The sequence below is a fragment of the Pochonia chlamydosporia genome, chromosome 5, assembly GCF_001653235.2.
Source record: "Pochonia chlamydosporia 170 chromosome 5, whole genome shotgun sequence".
In the NCBI taxonomy this organism is placed as follows: domain Eukaryota; kingdom Fungi; phylum Ascomycota; class Sordariomycetes; order Hypocreales; family Clavicipitaceae; genus Pochonia; species Pochonia chlamydosporia.
In genome coordinates, this window is record NC_035794.1 from 1,541,840 (window position 1) to 1,556,667 (window position 14,828).

The 14,828-nt window shown below is 51.5% G+C and overlaps 6 protein-coding genes across 6 annotated transcripts; 3 read left to right on the forward strand and 3 right to left on the reverse strand.

The window, feature by feature from the left end:
* Positions 1-457: 457 nt before the first annotated feature.
* Positions 458-694, forward strand: VFPPC_16222 (hypothetical protein; the record flags this gene model as incomplete). The annotated part of the gene is made up of 1 exon (XM_018293975.1): positions 458-694. The coding sequence occupies one exon, from the start codon at positions 458-460 to the stop codon at positions 692-694; it is 237 nt and encodes a 78-aa protein (XP_018141818.1).
* Positions 695-2,307: 1,613 nt separating this feature from the next.
* On the reverse strand, positions 2,308-4,273 carry VFPPC_13901 (6-phosphofructo-2-kinase; the record flags this gene model as incomplete). Its single annotated transcript, XM_018291673.1, has 6 exons — positions 2,308-2,757; positions 2,817-3,422; positions 3,472-3,552; positions 3,611-3,914; positions 3,973-4,161; positions 4,260-4,273. 6 exons carry the CDS (start codon positions 4,271-4,273, stop codon positions 2,308-2,310), a joined length of 1,644 nt encoding a protein of 547 aa, XP_018141819.1.
* Positions 4,274-5,452: 1,179 nt separating this feature from the next.
* On the forward strand, positions 5,453-6,657 carry VFPPC_05769 (mitochondrial import receptor subunit tom-40; the record flags this gene model as incomplete). The annotated part of the gene is made up of 3 exons (XM_018284909.1): positions 5,453-5,761; positions 5,839-6,486; positions 6,550-6,657. 3 exons carry the CDS (start codon positions 5,453-5,455, stop codon positions 6,655-6,657), a joined length of 1,065 nt encoding a protein of 354 aa, XP_018141820.1.
* Positions 6,658-7,432: 775 nt separating this feature from the next.
* VFPPC_05770 (ubiquitin C-terminal hydrolase family protein) lies at positions 7,433-10,314 on the reverse strand (the record flags this gene model as incomplete). Its single annotated transcript, XM_018284910.1, has 5 exons — positions 7,433-8,622; positions 8,682-9,414; positions 9,485-9,862; positions 9,938-10,042; positions 10,147-10,314. 5 exons carry the CDS (start codon positions 10,312-10,314, stop codon positions 7,433-7,435), a joined length of 2,574 nt encoding a protein of 857 aa, XP_018141821.1.
* Positions 10,315-12,405: 2,091 nt separating this feature from the next.
* VFPPC_05772 (mitochondrial 54S ribosomal protein YmL7/YmL5) lies at positions 12,406-13,597 on the forward strand (the record flags this gene model as incomplete). The annotated part of the gene is made up of 3 exons (XM_018284912.1): positions 12,406-12,656; positions 12,722-13,415; positions 13,472-13,597. 3 exons carry the CDS (start codon positions 12,406-12,408, stop codon positions 13,595-13,597), a joined length of 1,071 nt encoding a protein of 356 aa, XP_018141823.1.
* A 197-nt stretch (positions 13,598-13,794) lies between these two features.
* Positions 13,795-14,463, reverse strand: VFPPC_05773 (Hsp70 nucleotide exchange factor (Fes1); the record flags this gene model as incomplete). Its single annotated transcript, XM_018284913.1, has 1 exon — positions 13,795-14,463. One exon carries the CDS (start codon positions 14,461-14,463, stop codon positions 13,795-13,797), a length of 669 nt encoding a protein of 222 aa, XP_018141824.1.
* Between the last annotated feature and the right edge of the window lie 365 nt (positions 14,464-14,828).

The window sequence follows — 14,828 nt, forward strand, 5'->3', positions numbered from 1 at the left end:
CACCTTTCGGATAGTACTGCACTGTTTCCTGGTTTGGGTCTACATCATTCCAGAAACCACTGGTGTGCCGTTCCTTATTGGGCAATGACGAACCAAACTCGTTTATCTTCTCCATCGTTGGAGCCAGGTCAGTCGGGCTCTTGCAGCTGCGGGTTGGGCAAAGGTTTCGATCAGGCCACTCGTCATGACATCCAGTGGCATTGCCCAAGGCGCGAAGCAAGGATCAGCTTGTGCATGGAGTCCAGCATCTTGCAGGTAGAGTGTCCTCTGCGTTTCCCTTGGCCATATTTTGTGCGATGCCCTTTGCACCAACCAGCAACTGTCAGGCAGGGAGTCTGTCTGCCAAAAGCCTTCTCTTGGCGTTCACATGCGGGGTGTAAGAGGCCACTGACGACGCGATTGCACCAACATAACTGTTGTCGATGCTTCACTCAAAAGAGGAAACTGCATAAGACATATGTACTGGCGATCTCAATGCAACTTTCTCAGCAAGAAAGCCAATCTAGCCACCGATCATGGTCACCCGTATTGCCCAGCAGGCATGACAAGCTGTAGCATGTCTGGCATGTCACAAGGCAGTCCTGCACCGAACGACATGCAACAGCTCCTGTTGTTGATCCTTGCCGCAAGAGAAAACAAAGGTAAAGGTGCTGAGTGCTCACTATCCGTGTCGCTTGGCCACGATGGACCATGATGTCAGCTGGAAGTGCACTTCACAGGTATCTGACTTGGGCTCACAGCCCCTGCAAATAAGTTGATACAAATCCCCAATTTGATGACAGACACAAGAATATGACAATGATCGGGCCGTATCTCGTCTGAAGACATCCGCACTTGGGTTCACGAGAAGAAAATTCAACAAACTATCCATCAACTCTGGATCGTGCCTCAACAAGTCACTCTGTAGGGTCATTCGAGATGAATTTCTTGGCCATTACAGATTCCCGTTGGGTCAGATATCAGCACAATAGGCGTGACAGAGTCCAATGGTTTCCGTTTCATTCATTTAACATGTCACGTCGTACACCGCGGCCGTAGGAGGTTATGAATCGACCTATTGTTCTTTGAATGTAGATCACCATCATGCAGGAATTTGCAATAGCAATATGCCGGCACCGAATAACTTTGGGCTCCTCAGCACGCACATCCCAACTGGATTCAGCCTCATCTATCGGAAACTCGAGCTCACCAAAGGGTTTTCTTTTAGACAACCTCAACATGAAACTACACTGATTTGGGGATGCGGTAGTCTGATGGCTTCAACGACACGGCCAACCATAAAACTTTTCGCGCAAATAATCTCCATTTGGACGTACAGAATCACAACTTTGCCTCGAGTGACACGGCAGGTTTTCCAAAATCACGGTGTACCGTTCGGCAAATACCGCATTGTCCAATATCCCAGGCAGCATCATACAAGCGCCACCATCAAGTACGTTTCTTCCCCATAGCAGGTCAAAAAATGAACTTCTGCCTTCCATGGCCCTATCTTGACAGATTTGGGGGCTAAAAGAGAAACAAGGCGTTGTACAACACCTCATCATGTACAGTGACACCATGCTCTGAACCCCCTTATCTGTTTATATCTCTCCGTCTCACCCTTGCCATGGTTGGCTGAGCTATTTTTCGGCATGGCTGGTTTTCACCTTGGCTTCAATACTGCAGATCGGCTCTGGTGTAATGGACACTGTTGCACCTTTGGAGCTTACAGGAGATGACGGCACGTCAAAAGCTCTGGAGCCATGTAAGAAACGGCATTCAGTGTGGTAGCGAAACATGCATATACCTGCGTGCGAGACATGTTCCGGTCGCCTGGGAGGATAAACTCTTCATCACTCTACATCATGCTCACGCTGGTCGACGCCGAACTGGAGGAATAGAACGACTCAGTCCGTGAAAGCATTGTTCGCTCGGCGAAGGATTCCTGCATTCGGCCACCTGCAGCAGCGTGGCTTACGGTCATTCCGGGAACCGAAAGTGACGGAGAAAGGCACGAGATGAAGGGTCATTTTTGCATTTGTTGGTTCGGTGCCTTTTTCTTCACTTGCGTGAACCATGCTGTGAGATCGAAACAGGCATGAGTCAAAGTTGCCAGATGTGGTGCCTAGGATCACTGGCGGATTCGTGTTACACACACGTTCATCTCCTTGCCTCGGCCTGGTGCGTTCATCGAAAGTCACGACAACGACAAGGAAGGGCGTGCGTGTAAAATTGTTCTTGTTTCCCTATGTGTCCCATGTTCATGACTCCCACAGCCATAACAGTAGAGGCTTCCCTGAAAGCCGCACACATGCCGACATTTGAAATCTAATCTTCATCGTCCACCTTGTCTGCCACCATGTCCTTGGCTGTGTTAATCACCTTCTCTGGAGGACGCTCCAGCGGCACAGAAGGACTACTCATACCGCCGGCAATAGGACTCATCTGACCGCTCCCGGGGATGCTGCCTGGTCCAGCAGCGGGGGCATTTATTCCTTGGATCGGAGTCTGCATGATATCCGGCGACCCAGGCAGCAGCTTGGGATCCAGGCCCGGGATATGGATGCGCTTCGCCTCATTCTGGTATGCTGCGGGGATAATCTCAATGATTTCGTCGCGAGGAAATTTGAGGTTGGGTATTTCCATGGTGGAGCAATGCATCAGGTAGGCGTAGAGGACACGGAGAACAGACTCGTGTGCAATGATGAGGAGGTCATTCTGTTCACGCTCAAGTTCAAGAATGATTGGCTCGAGACGCACCGCTAGATCATGGTAGGACTACAGGCCCAGTTAGCTGAGATGTTTTTGTGAGGCGGCAAGAGGGGAGGAAAATGTACCTCAGCTCGGGGATATCTATGATGGTAAGGATCTAAATCGCGCTTCTCAACTTCCTCGGGATACAATTTCCGAATCAAACGTTCGGGCATGCTTTCACAAACACCAGGATTGATCTGGCTCATCTGTGATCGCAGCCGGACCTTGTAGCCCTTATCCTTCAAATAGTCTGCCGTCTGGACCGTTCTCATGCGCGTCGATGTCCACACGGTCAACGGTCTCAGGGGCATTTGCTGTCCTTCACCCTTCTCCAGTTGCTCGTCGTGTTCCTGCTGGCGGTGCTTGAGGAGCGTCTCGGACATCCTTTCTGCGTACGTCTTGCCCAGTTCGGACAAGGGTGCATCAGCCTTGTAGGAGTCTTCTTCCTCGGTGGTGCCGGCGCGGACGAAGAAGGTTGTCCGTGACTTGATGTGCAAGTTGGTGAGGTAGAAGACGATTCTGTGGGAGAGGTAGTTGAAGCTGACGTTGTTGTAAAAGAACTTGGCGCCTGCATTAATCATCTTGATGTAGTTGAGTTCTGCTTCATTCATGGTCTCAAATACGGGTATGCGCATCTCAATTCTCTTCAAGTACAGTTTGGCAGCCTCGTCGGGATCCATCCCAGCAAACTGGGCCGGTTAGTATTGTGGTGGAAGGGTGAGCCCGCGGCGCACTTACATCTGGGGAAGAGATTTTGACATTTCTGGCATTTTCACGAAGAATACGCTCGTCGTCAACAAAAGATTCAATAAACAAAGTCTATATGAGTCAGCTTGCTTCTTCTTGGCTGTTTAGCTTCATTTTGGGGTGTAATTACCTGAACATCATGTTTACCCAACTCCTTTGCCAGAGACCTGCGACCACTGGCAGTGGGGTTCACGGCATCATATATTGCCACCTGGCCATTTTCATGGTTGAGCCAAGCATAAATGTCTTCTCGGCACTTTTTCAGAATCTTCTGGCGCAGAATCACAGATGATGGAGATGCGTCTGGGAAGAAGTAGTCTTCAGGGACTGCGCCTTCAGGCCCAATTGTGGCCCGGCGGTAGTCACCAAGATGGAATATGCGCGTCTTGACTCCCAGCCATTGCAGATATCTTGCCAGGGAGACACATATATGACTGAATATGTTAGCATCTTTGCATTCATATGAGTTAAGGACGCCAGTGGGTGACCTACGTCTTGCCACGGGCTGGGGGTCCGACCATGACGATGGCAATTCGTCCTGAGTGAAATAGCCTGCCGGACATGGTGCTGTACAACTGTGCGGGTGCCAGATTATCATTTTCCGTCACATCATGAATGCCGTCAATGAAGGTAGAACTCTTGCGGCGGTATCGTGGTGCGTTGGCCGCGATCTCGGCAGTTCTGATAATTGTTAGCTTTGACACGTTGCCATGGCCATTGGGCTGGTTCGATGACGGGTTGGCGCGGCAAGAAGGGCTCTGTGAAGGTAGGACACTCACAGTAGTGTATCCATAGTAAGTTTTCTTGTCAAACAACGAGGTTTCACAGTAAAAGAGGCAATATCGGAATGTCAAAGGTTGGCTGTCTACCCAGCATGCCTTATCTTGTGGCTGCCCCGCCGTTGGACTGAACTCAGCGGTCAAGCCTTGAATGTGTATCGTGGGCCAGCCCGACAGAATGGGGTTCTGCAAGGCGGATGGAAAGCGTTGGGGGATGAATTGGAGTTGTTAATACAGAGATATAGTGATAGGGAGAAGAAAGGGTTGAAGGAATGTGGTCAATGTGCGTCACTCCATTGTTGAATTGACGATGCGCCATGGAGGGGCAGCATCTTTGGTGCACTTGTCGTTCCTTCCTCTAGCCTGGGCTCGTGACTGCCTTTTTTTTTTTGGTCCGGGTAGTATCGGAGAGCAGTGTGCGGTTTGAGGAGAGGATTAGGTCTGTATCATGAGCAGGTATAGCATGGCTAAGATGCGGCTTAACTAAAGGCATCTCAAATTCTGGAACTGTTACAATCCTATGCGACAATGGTCGTGCAGCGTATTGGCATTGTTTGGCACCAACATCTTCAGGGTAGCAATTGGTGACGGGACTTGTGAGGGATGGTGATATTGCAAACTTGAAAGTACCTAGGTACCTGGTACTCTTGTTGTGTCGGCTGCAGCCCAGTGATTCCAGTCTCCGATACTTTTCACAGCTGCACACTGAACCGCTCTGGAAAGATCAGTGCCATCGGCGCGGAATATTCAGAGCTCCGCTCTTGGACCTGTGATGTGGAGCTGTGATTGGGACATTGGCCTTCAATGCTGGTCCATACATGGGAGAGAGACTGGAGCCAGCAGTGGAAACCAGCCTTCTGGTCAACTGGTGGAACCTGGGCTCGGGCGGTACTCACCAGCTCCTGCTCAAGCCAAGTCATCGGGGCTGATGAAAATTATTCTCCAACTCCATCTCCCCCAAAGCCAACGAAGCTCGTCATCGCGTTACCTGGCGACACCACCCAAGAGACGATTTGCCATCCGAAAGGCCCGACCGTAGCCTCGCAAATTGTTCTTTTCATCAGGAAACCCGGAATTCCTGTTCTGCAATTTTTATTTTTGTATCCAGGCCACTCCTTTTCCTGCCACCCCGTCTTCTTGACCCGTTCCTTAATCCCGAGGCCGACGTCGACTCGAGCCACTATCCTGTCACCATGGCTGCTCAAATAGAATCGATACGCTCTCTGCTCCTGTCTAACCCGGTCGCCGCTGCGATTGGCGATGCGCTCAATTCCTTCTCTGAGCGCAGAGCAAAGCTCGGCCTCTCCAACCCCGGCAACATGGAGAACTTGTCCAAGGAGGTCCAGCGCGATGTCCTGCTCAACAACTACATGTTCACTGGTGTCCGCGCCGACCTGACCAAGATCTTCAGCATGGCCCCTCTCTTTCAGGTCTCTCACCAATTCGCCATGGGCGAGCGTATCAACCCATACACATTTGCCGCCATGTACGGAACTGGCAAGGTTTGTGCACCCAGTACCATCAGATATTTTATCGATTTCGACAAGCAACCACGAACAATCTAACATGTATTTGCCAGGTGTTCTGCCAAGGAAACGTAGACAACGAAGGTTCCCTCTCTGGACGATTCAACTTTAGATGGACCGACAAGCTCGTGTCCAAGTCTCAGCTTTCCATCTCCCCTGGTGGTCAAGATATGGCGCAGTTCGAACACGAATACAACGGTGACGACTTCAACGCATCTCTCAAGATGCTCAACCCTTCTTTCCTTGAGGGTGGCATGACCGGTATCTACATCGGAAGCTATTTGCAATCGGTTACCCCTAGACTCGCTCTTGGTATGGAGACTCTGTGGCAGCGACCTGCTCTGACCCAGGGACCCGAATGCGCCGTCTCTTACTGTGCCCGATACAAGGCTGAGGATTGGATCGCTACCGCTCAATTGCAGACCGCTATGGGAACCTTGAACACCTCGTACTGGCGAAGACTCTCTGACAAGGTTCAAGCCGGCGTTGACCTGAGCCTCGGCCTCGTTCCCTCGCCCGGTGGCTTGATGGGCGGTGGTATTCAGAAGGAGGGTGTCACCACCATCGGTGCCAAGTACGACTTCCGCATGTCCACTTTCCGCGCGCAGGTTGACTCCAAGGGCAAGCTGAGCTGCTTGTTGGAGAAGCGTGTCGCTCCTCCGGTCATGATGACCTTTGCCGCTGACATTGACCACTTCACGGTTTGTGCACCTCAATTTGCCCTTTATCAATCACAACATGACGCTAACAAACAACTTCTACAGCAACAAGCCAAGCTTGGCTTGGGTGTCTCCATAGAGGCCGCCCCTGAAGAGTTGCAAGACCAGCAGGAGGCTCTTGGTGCCCAGACTCCTCCCAATATCCCCTTCTAATCCGGTTCTCTCAATGAACCGCGCCGTCTCCGATGCTGAAGCTATCCCGTCACAACTCCTACTCTACTCCCACTTAATGAGCTGAAAGAGCAACGAGTGTCTTTTACAAGTGCTATTCGAACCCACTACCTGCTGGTGGAACAAGAAACAATGCCGCCATCCACAATTTATTTCATCTATTTCACCGGAACCCTGTCTTATTATACACCCTTGTTTTGAAACACTCATCAATCGACATGGAATACACCTCGGGATGTATTGTTACAAATTCCTCCGGCACTAAGTGGTCTGCATGTAACAGCCTACGTCTCCTTCTATAGACAAGGGGGTACCTTCATCACGGGGACGACAAACCAAAAGGAAAACGGAAAAGAGATGTGTTTAACGCCATGAAAGCGGCTGGCGTATGGTTATAGCTATCTGTAATCATGTGTACATTATAGGGAGGCTTCACACTGCATGCCTCGTAGTTGATGCATGTGGGTAGTTGGGATCACGCCCTCTCACTACGTGGAGCATGGTGGCGATTTTTATATTTTTTTTTTTGATCTGTTATGTTATGGGTGCATCTATCGGGCTGCGTGAAGTAGCTTGTCATACAGGTATGTCCATGGTAGTGTAGGAAGAAAGAATAGACAAATGTTCCGAATGGGTTCTTGTCTCGTATGCCATGTGTATTAGGTAGTCATCATGTTGCCATAAAAAACGCCGTGGTATCTAAGCCCGATGTATGTCATCCAACCTGTTGTATGTGCATGTACCTATGCAAGCGTCATCACATTACTGTACATTCCCGCTCCGGCTGATCTCCCTTGTGTTTCTCCGTCTTATCCTTTGACTTGCCACGTTTTTGTTTCTGCGGCTGCGGCTGTGGCACTAGGCTGTGTTTCTCTTCTACAGGTGAATCAGGGGCTTTGCCAGACGTGTCTGATGGACCTGTGGAATTGGAGGCAGAGATTTGAAGACCATTTGCAGGTGGTTCATTGAGCGGCTCCTTACTCGACTTCATGAGGCCGCCTAGACGAGTCATGGAGAAGCTGATTCTGCCTTCGCCGGATTGGCTCTGCGGACGACTCTGCCGACCTAGTGCAAAGCGAGAAGCCGCGCGGGATAATCTCGAGGCGGTTGATTCGTCGCTGGGTGTTATGACGGGGGACATGCCACCGGGTGAGTCTGTGTTGGCCATGCTTTCCCGACGGGAAGCATTTGGCGTGGAACCAGTGTGAGATGAAACCCAGGACGGATCAAAGGTGCCTCTTGGGCGGTCGATTTCCGCGGATAGACGAATGCTGGGTGGTTTGCTTCTCGGACCCAAGTCCACTGCTTGGAGGTCTTCGCGGTGATTGCCTGTTAGACGGCCGAATGCAGAGGATGACAAGTCGGAGGTGAGTTCCAGGCTCTTTTTCGACTCGTTGTACGAAGGGGGGTTGGTTTCTGTGCCGTCGGTTGAGGTACGCGGCATGTTGTCGACCATGGGGACGATTTGGTAGAATAGGAGGTATGGCATCTCGGCCTTTAAGGCGTGCTTGATGTCATCTACGTAGGTGATGCGACTTTCCGTCTCTAGATCGTCAAACTTGACCCATTGTGCTTCCTCGTAATCTGGGGGAGGGTCAAAGTCGTGCCGTCGATTCCCGGTCAGTAGTTTTGGGGCGACTCGTGCAAAGGATATGTAGTGGCCGCTCTGGAGGGAGTCGCCTCGGTGGCATACGACGGATTGCAAAACGAGTTTATACTCGGTGCTGAGCCCGTAAAGGTCTTCCTCGAGCTTAGGGCCACCTGCGAGCATGAAATGCGGTAGTCGGAGACTGGAGGGAATGTCGATGAAAGTGTTGTGCCGTTTTGGCTGTCCGGACTCCGTCATGGCGTAGCGTTTGAGACAGATACCAACCACAGGTTTCTGATCGAAATTCAAGGCTACTTCAGAGTCGCTTCTAGGCTCGTTAGGCGTCAGAGCATGCCAGGCTGCGAAAAACATCAGTGTGTGATTTCCTCAAAAATGGAAATTGTGAGGGGAGGTTTACGAATGAGCCGGAAGAATTGCCATGCGGGAATTGTGACGGCCTTGACCACAGTCGAGCCTTTGCGCCTCGCTCGTTTCTTCATGACACCGTCCCCAGTACCAGTTGGTCGGCCATCTTCGTCCACGATTACACGCTGAATAACACTAGTAGACCGCGTACGCACGCTTGGGCGAGTAGGCGTTGTTCCCTCTGTGCTTTGGGTCTCCTGTGAGGGCCCATCTTGAGAATGGACTTGATGAATGCTTTGTGACGCTGACGCCTGAGAAATGCTTCGTTCCATTGGGTTGCCAAATGATTGTTGCGATGGCGTAAGGTCAACTGGTGAGGCGGCCAGAGACGATACGCCTCCTTCTTCTGATCGAATTAACCTGACAGTGGTCTGGCTCGGGAGCGGCGACCCATCGCCTCTATCATCTATGCTTCCCTTCTTTGCTTCTTCATGATCTCGTAAAACATCGACTCTGGCATTAAAGTACTCCTCCAGACAATCTTCAAGCTTGATGCCCTTGCCTTCGGGGTCAGGCGGCACAGCTAGATTCAGTAATCGCTCGTACACTACTTTGTGGTCGTCTTTGTCGCCTTTACCTTGGTGGAATAGATCTACTTGTAAGGACAGAAGGGGAAGCTGTAAAGTTTCTGTGAGAAAAGCGAACGCTTCGGAGGTGTCTTGCTGTTCCAAGAGCTTGGCGTCAGTCCATCCACAATCGCTCAGTGTATCTTGGATTAACTTGGTCTTGATTAATTTTAGGTTAGCTGTCGGGTTGACTTTGTCTCTCGGCTAATGAGACTGCAGGGAAACGTACCAAATCGGTGCGAATCAGTTTGCCTGATCGCAGCAAATTGACCCAAATCCGCAGCAGTGTAACAAGTTTTAGCTTCGGGTCGTCTATGGGAAAGGTCGACTTGAGCATACACTCGAACGCATCGAGCTTGGCAAACATGGCAAAAAGCAATGAATCTAAATAACATGTGACGTATTCTCGATTCTCAGCACCCAGCATGTGTACACTGGGATCGTACGGGACGATAACGCCTGAGGCGGATTTTTGTTCCAATGCGATGAACTCGGCCGTCTGCTGAGGGTCGCCATCGGCAATATTTGTCGACAAGATATCTTTAATATACTCGGTAGTAACATTTGGTATGTGTAATTTCTGTAGGCGATGCTGGACATCTTCAATCTGCAAGGATTGCCGTTAGTAGCGGTTTATATGAGGGGCATTGATGCCTCTCTCGTTCTGGCGGCGCAGTCCAACCTTGGTGGAATCTATCTCCTCCTCGCCGTTGTCCGGTTTCAAAGCCTGTTTCGAGCCGTCCATCTTGAACATGGCACGGAAAGCCTCTGCAGACAGGGGCCGAGTCTGGGTCCGGGCACCGGTTAGCAGGGAACAATTCGACTCTGGAAGGGTATCTTTGTGCTACTGCATGATGGTCGATGGCTTGAGCCCTCAACAAGCCCACTCACTCCTCTCGAGTCTCGAGGCGCGGAGAGAAGAACATTGAAGGCTGTCTGACTCTCGTGTGCTGCGGTGCTGCGTACCTTGTCCTTGTGTCCCGGCGGGACAGATTTGCTCCGGCGATGAGTGCCATTCTTGTCGCGCAGGCTGAGGAACTTTCGAGGGAACTCTTTCATGGTTGGAGGCTGTCGCGGAGGGGACTTGCGGCCAATCCCACGACCACGACAGCGAAGAGAGCGGCGGCGTCGGTCCGTAGGCGTGCGGGAGACTGGACGGTTTCGCTGGGGAGAAGCGATGGCCTCGCAGTGGTTTAGCGAGACAGTAATCGGATTCCAATTCCCATTTCAGCCTGCTGAGGAGGTATTTCGAAATTGTTGGGGCGCCTGCGCCGTCGACGTCGAGGTGCAACAATTGTACTTAGTAGTCAGGTGGGGTGACGATGCTCGGTATCAATAATCGGAGACTGTCTGTCGCTGGATAATGACGGGGGATGCGATAGGGAAAATAGCAAAAGTAGATAAACGGAATACTTGAGCAGAAGGGTATGGGATGAGTTAAGTGGAAGCTAGGAGGGAGGGATAACGTTCTGCCTGGATAGTTGTTGGAGACGTGGATACTGGAGGCAGTCAACTTTAAAGGCTGACGGGTTACATGTAGATGTCAAGTAGCTTTATTAGGTGGAGAAGATGTCAAGCTCTGGTCAACTGGTGTGTCGATTTGAGACGGAAATGCTGACATGGAGGCGGCAGGTTTTGGGTAGAGCAAGTCTGGTCAAGTGGAAGTCTGGTACTTCGTACTGTAGATCTGGCGGGGTCAACATTTGAACATTGAACCAGACTCGAATTGGCTTCGGAGTTCAGGCTTGAATGTGCCACATTTAACTCCAAGGACCAAAGCTCGACGTCCTGCATAGTCTTCCCTGATCTTGTTATCAACGTCATCCGGTCTCGACGTTCAACTAATTGGATTTCTCATCATGTCTGGTACCAGACTGGCCAGACATGTGCGTGCTAAAGGGCGCGTCCAGCTGAACCTATCCCAAGCTTCAACATCCAGGGTCCAACAGCACCAGGTCCAATTACCACATCGAAACAGCAAATGTGCTAACCTTGTCCAGCAGGTACATAACTTTTCCAGACCAAACTGGGACATGGCAAGGCGAATTCATCCACCCATGCTGCCACGCAAACACAGTCACAGCCATTGCGTCAGGCACTCCAAAGTTCCCAGGCAAATTCGGTTGGCAGGCACACCATCTTGTGCTCTGCCAGGCTGCAAGAAGACCAGACCCAACAAACAAGGCCGCCACCAGGCTCGCCACACTACGACGTTGGTCTCGGGAGCCTTCCAAGCTCCCGGCGGGACCTAGAACAAAGGAACATGGCACGAATGACCTCTTTTACGGCCGTTTTCTCTCCGCAACCGCTGCTGTGTCCCCCGATCTCCGGTGCCTAGCGGTGGGCTTCAAGTCACGTACCACCAGCACATGGCGTTGCACGAAGAAAGTGATGAATCCTACTTGGTGTAATTCCCCAGACGCGCGCAGTAACTGGTCATGCTCGTTTGACCCAAGGCCAAACGATGACATGCCAGCATCGAAATAGAACAGGCACCTAATAAAGTAGCTTGTTTCCGCTTGTTGTCAGTCCCTGGTGTTTACCCACTTGGCATCCTGGTGACACGCTGCCTGTCTGCTTTATATTGCTGCGTCATAGCCTGCGACGCCACCAAGTCGCAGATTTGTAGCTGTTTCCCGAACCGGCGGGCATTATTGTTTTTGATCGTGTTGCATACAGTACATCTAGGACGACATTATCTTATATTGATTCAATAATCACTGATAATATTCGCATCATTTTCGATGCCGTCCATCGTTTGTGAAGAGTCGCAGCAGTGTTTGCCATATGAAGGCTGGCTGTTAGCAAACCTTGTGCCAATGTGCCAGGGGCTACCTAGACAAAAATAATAGAGAAGTAATATGGTAAGGGACCATGCCATGTTATATATTACTCGTTTCAAACACAATTCCCTGAAACCAATATTACAGACGATTGCATGACAAACCATTTCTGGCTGCATCTTCCATGTTTCTGGGTTACCCTACAGGACGTGTGGTGAAGCAAAAACGCGGACAGCCACAGTCGTCCAGGAGCTGTGGCTGACAGTCAAGCCACCTCCAAGTAGGTGGAAATTTCCACACCAGAAGCCATTTGCTGCAACATCACAAGAGCTTCAAATCACAGCTCCCGGCTTCTCTTTATCCCACAATGTCTGGTGTGCGCGATGGTGCTCGCCTGGCGAGAACCCTGGGGCAAAGGAAGCTGCCTTTCAGATCACCGCCCTCTTGCGTGAGGAGATTCGCATCAGCCAGCGAGGCTAAAGCCCGCCAAAACGACCATTTGAGCGATCTGGAGTCGACGACGACTTTTACGTCGCCCGCGCCGGACCAAACGTCAATTGATGCGTTCAATCAGGAAAATGCAGCCAACTCCAAAGAGAGGAGGCTCCCTGGGAACCGGTATGCAATATCATTGACTTGCGACAACCCGATCCATCCAGCCAGGAAACTGACAGTGTGAACAGATACCAATACCACCCTCCCAAGTATTATCGCGGTCCTCTACATCCCGTTCAGACACCGCCGGCGTCAGATCCCACCGCCAGAGACTTTGTCCCCGGCCCCTTTAGCTTTCCCCGACTCAAGCACACCTACGACAGCACAATCGCTCCCGACCTGTTAGCCATGACCTACCAGCACACGCCCCCTGACACCGTGCCGGCGGTCTCACAAAAGGGCAGCCTGCGACAATGGGACGACTCATCGCCTTATCACAAGAACAGACCTAACCGTGGGCCCCGTGGTGGTGGTTCATCAAGACTCGGGTTGCTTGAGCGCAAGATTGACTGGAACAACATCCCGGACATTGAAGCAGTCACGATCAACTCGTATGCTCCCGAGGCGGCGCAAAATAAGGAGTACCTACATGTTGCGCGTGCCGTGGTCCAAGCTATTAGCGGTGCGTACCCTGAAGTCACCACCGTCAAGCACCACGTTATCCAGTGGGGTGTCCGAAAGGGCGACAAGGCGGGCGCCAAGGTGACGCTTCGTGGTGGTGCTGCGTACGAGTTTGTCGACAAGTTGGTGACGCTGGTTCTGCCAAAGATCAAGGACTGGCCGGGTATCAAGGCTTCTACGGGCGATGATTCTGGTAACTTGGCGTTTGGCATGAAACCTGAGTGGATGGCGTATTTTCCAGAGATTGAGTTCAACTACGACGTAGGTTGACATCTTACCTGCTCTCATGTATTACAGCACACTGACATATATCGCAGATGTACCCCCCTAAGCTGGTGCCAGGATGCGACATTTTCATCCACACGACGGGCACATCTGACCGACAGGGTCGTCTGTTGATGGAGGCGTTGGGATTCCCATTCTACGGCAAGGCAACTCACTAAAACCGTTACCCAAACGAGTGTAGGAGACAAAGATTCGCAAAGGGAGTAGCATTCATGTGGCATAACATGTATAACATTGTGTATCATAAATAAATCCGGCTGCATATTTGGCAGCTAATTCTTTCCCACCCTGATCTATCCCCATCCGTGTAATCATTTCCCACCAACGCCGTAAACAATGTTCATCACACCATCCCCTAAGCGCCCTTAGCCTTCTCCCTCAAAGAACCGACAATCTCATCAATCGCCGCCATATCCTGCGCGTCAACTTTAGCCCCATCACCAACACCCCTCTCCGCCAACTTCTCCACAAACAAATCCAGCGCAGGCTGATAATTCCTACACGCCGAGCTCAGCGCATAGATCGCCTTCCTCCTCACATCCTCCTTCTCGCCCGCCGCGCCGAGCGCCAACCCCACCAGCGTCGGCACGCCCGCCTCCCCAAAGGCCAACAGCCTCTCCTGCGTCTTTGCGTTGTTCTGCACCGCCGTGCCGACGCACCACGCCGCCATCTTCTTCATATCGCCCTCCTCGTGCTTCAGCTGCTCTAGAAGGGGCGTCCACAGCCCCAAGGTGGAGATGTTGTTTGCGTTGTCGAGCGACTCGATGAGCTGCTCGAAATTGTCCCAGGCGATGAGCTTGTTCTCCAGCGTGACTTCTGGGTCGGTGATGATTTCCATGGACGCCTTCATGAGGTCTGCTTCTGAGGGGCCGCCCATGAGAGCGGCGAGCAGGTCGGGCGTGAGCTGCGAGCGGTTGGGTTGGGCGTCGGCTGTGGCAGCGGCTTCGGGGTCGTTGCGGGTGACGTCGGAGTTTTCGACGGACCAGCGGAGGAGTTCTGCTAGACGGGGGTCTTGGGCTGCCATTTTTGTGATTGTTCGGTAGGAGGACGGAAATAGGGTTGGTTGGGTGTTGCTGAGGTGTGATTGGGGTTTGTGGTTGTGAGGATTGGAGGTTTGTGGTTATGCGGTTGATGGGTGTTTTGATGCTTGCTTGCATTTTTCATGGAAGCATGATGCCCATTCTGGAAGATTCATGAGGAAACTAGGCCTAATGCGGTTAGCGTGTCTTTGTTGAATATCGCTGAGGTGAGTTGTTCTCTGCTCGTATGAGGTATGGGGACTGATAATACTGTAGATATCCTCATTGGAGACCTTGCGCGATTGGATAGTCGTATCATTGTTATTCCCATGCCATTGGGCTGGGAAAAGAACAGAAATGCCCGATACTG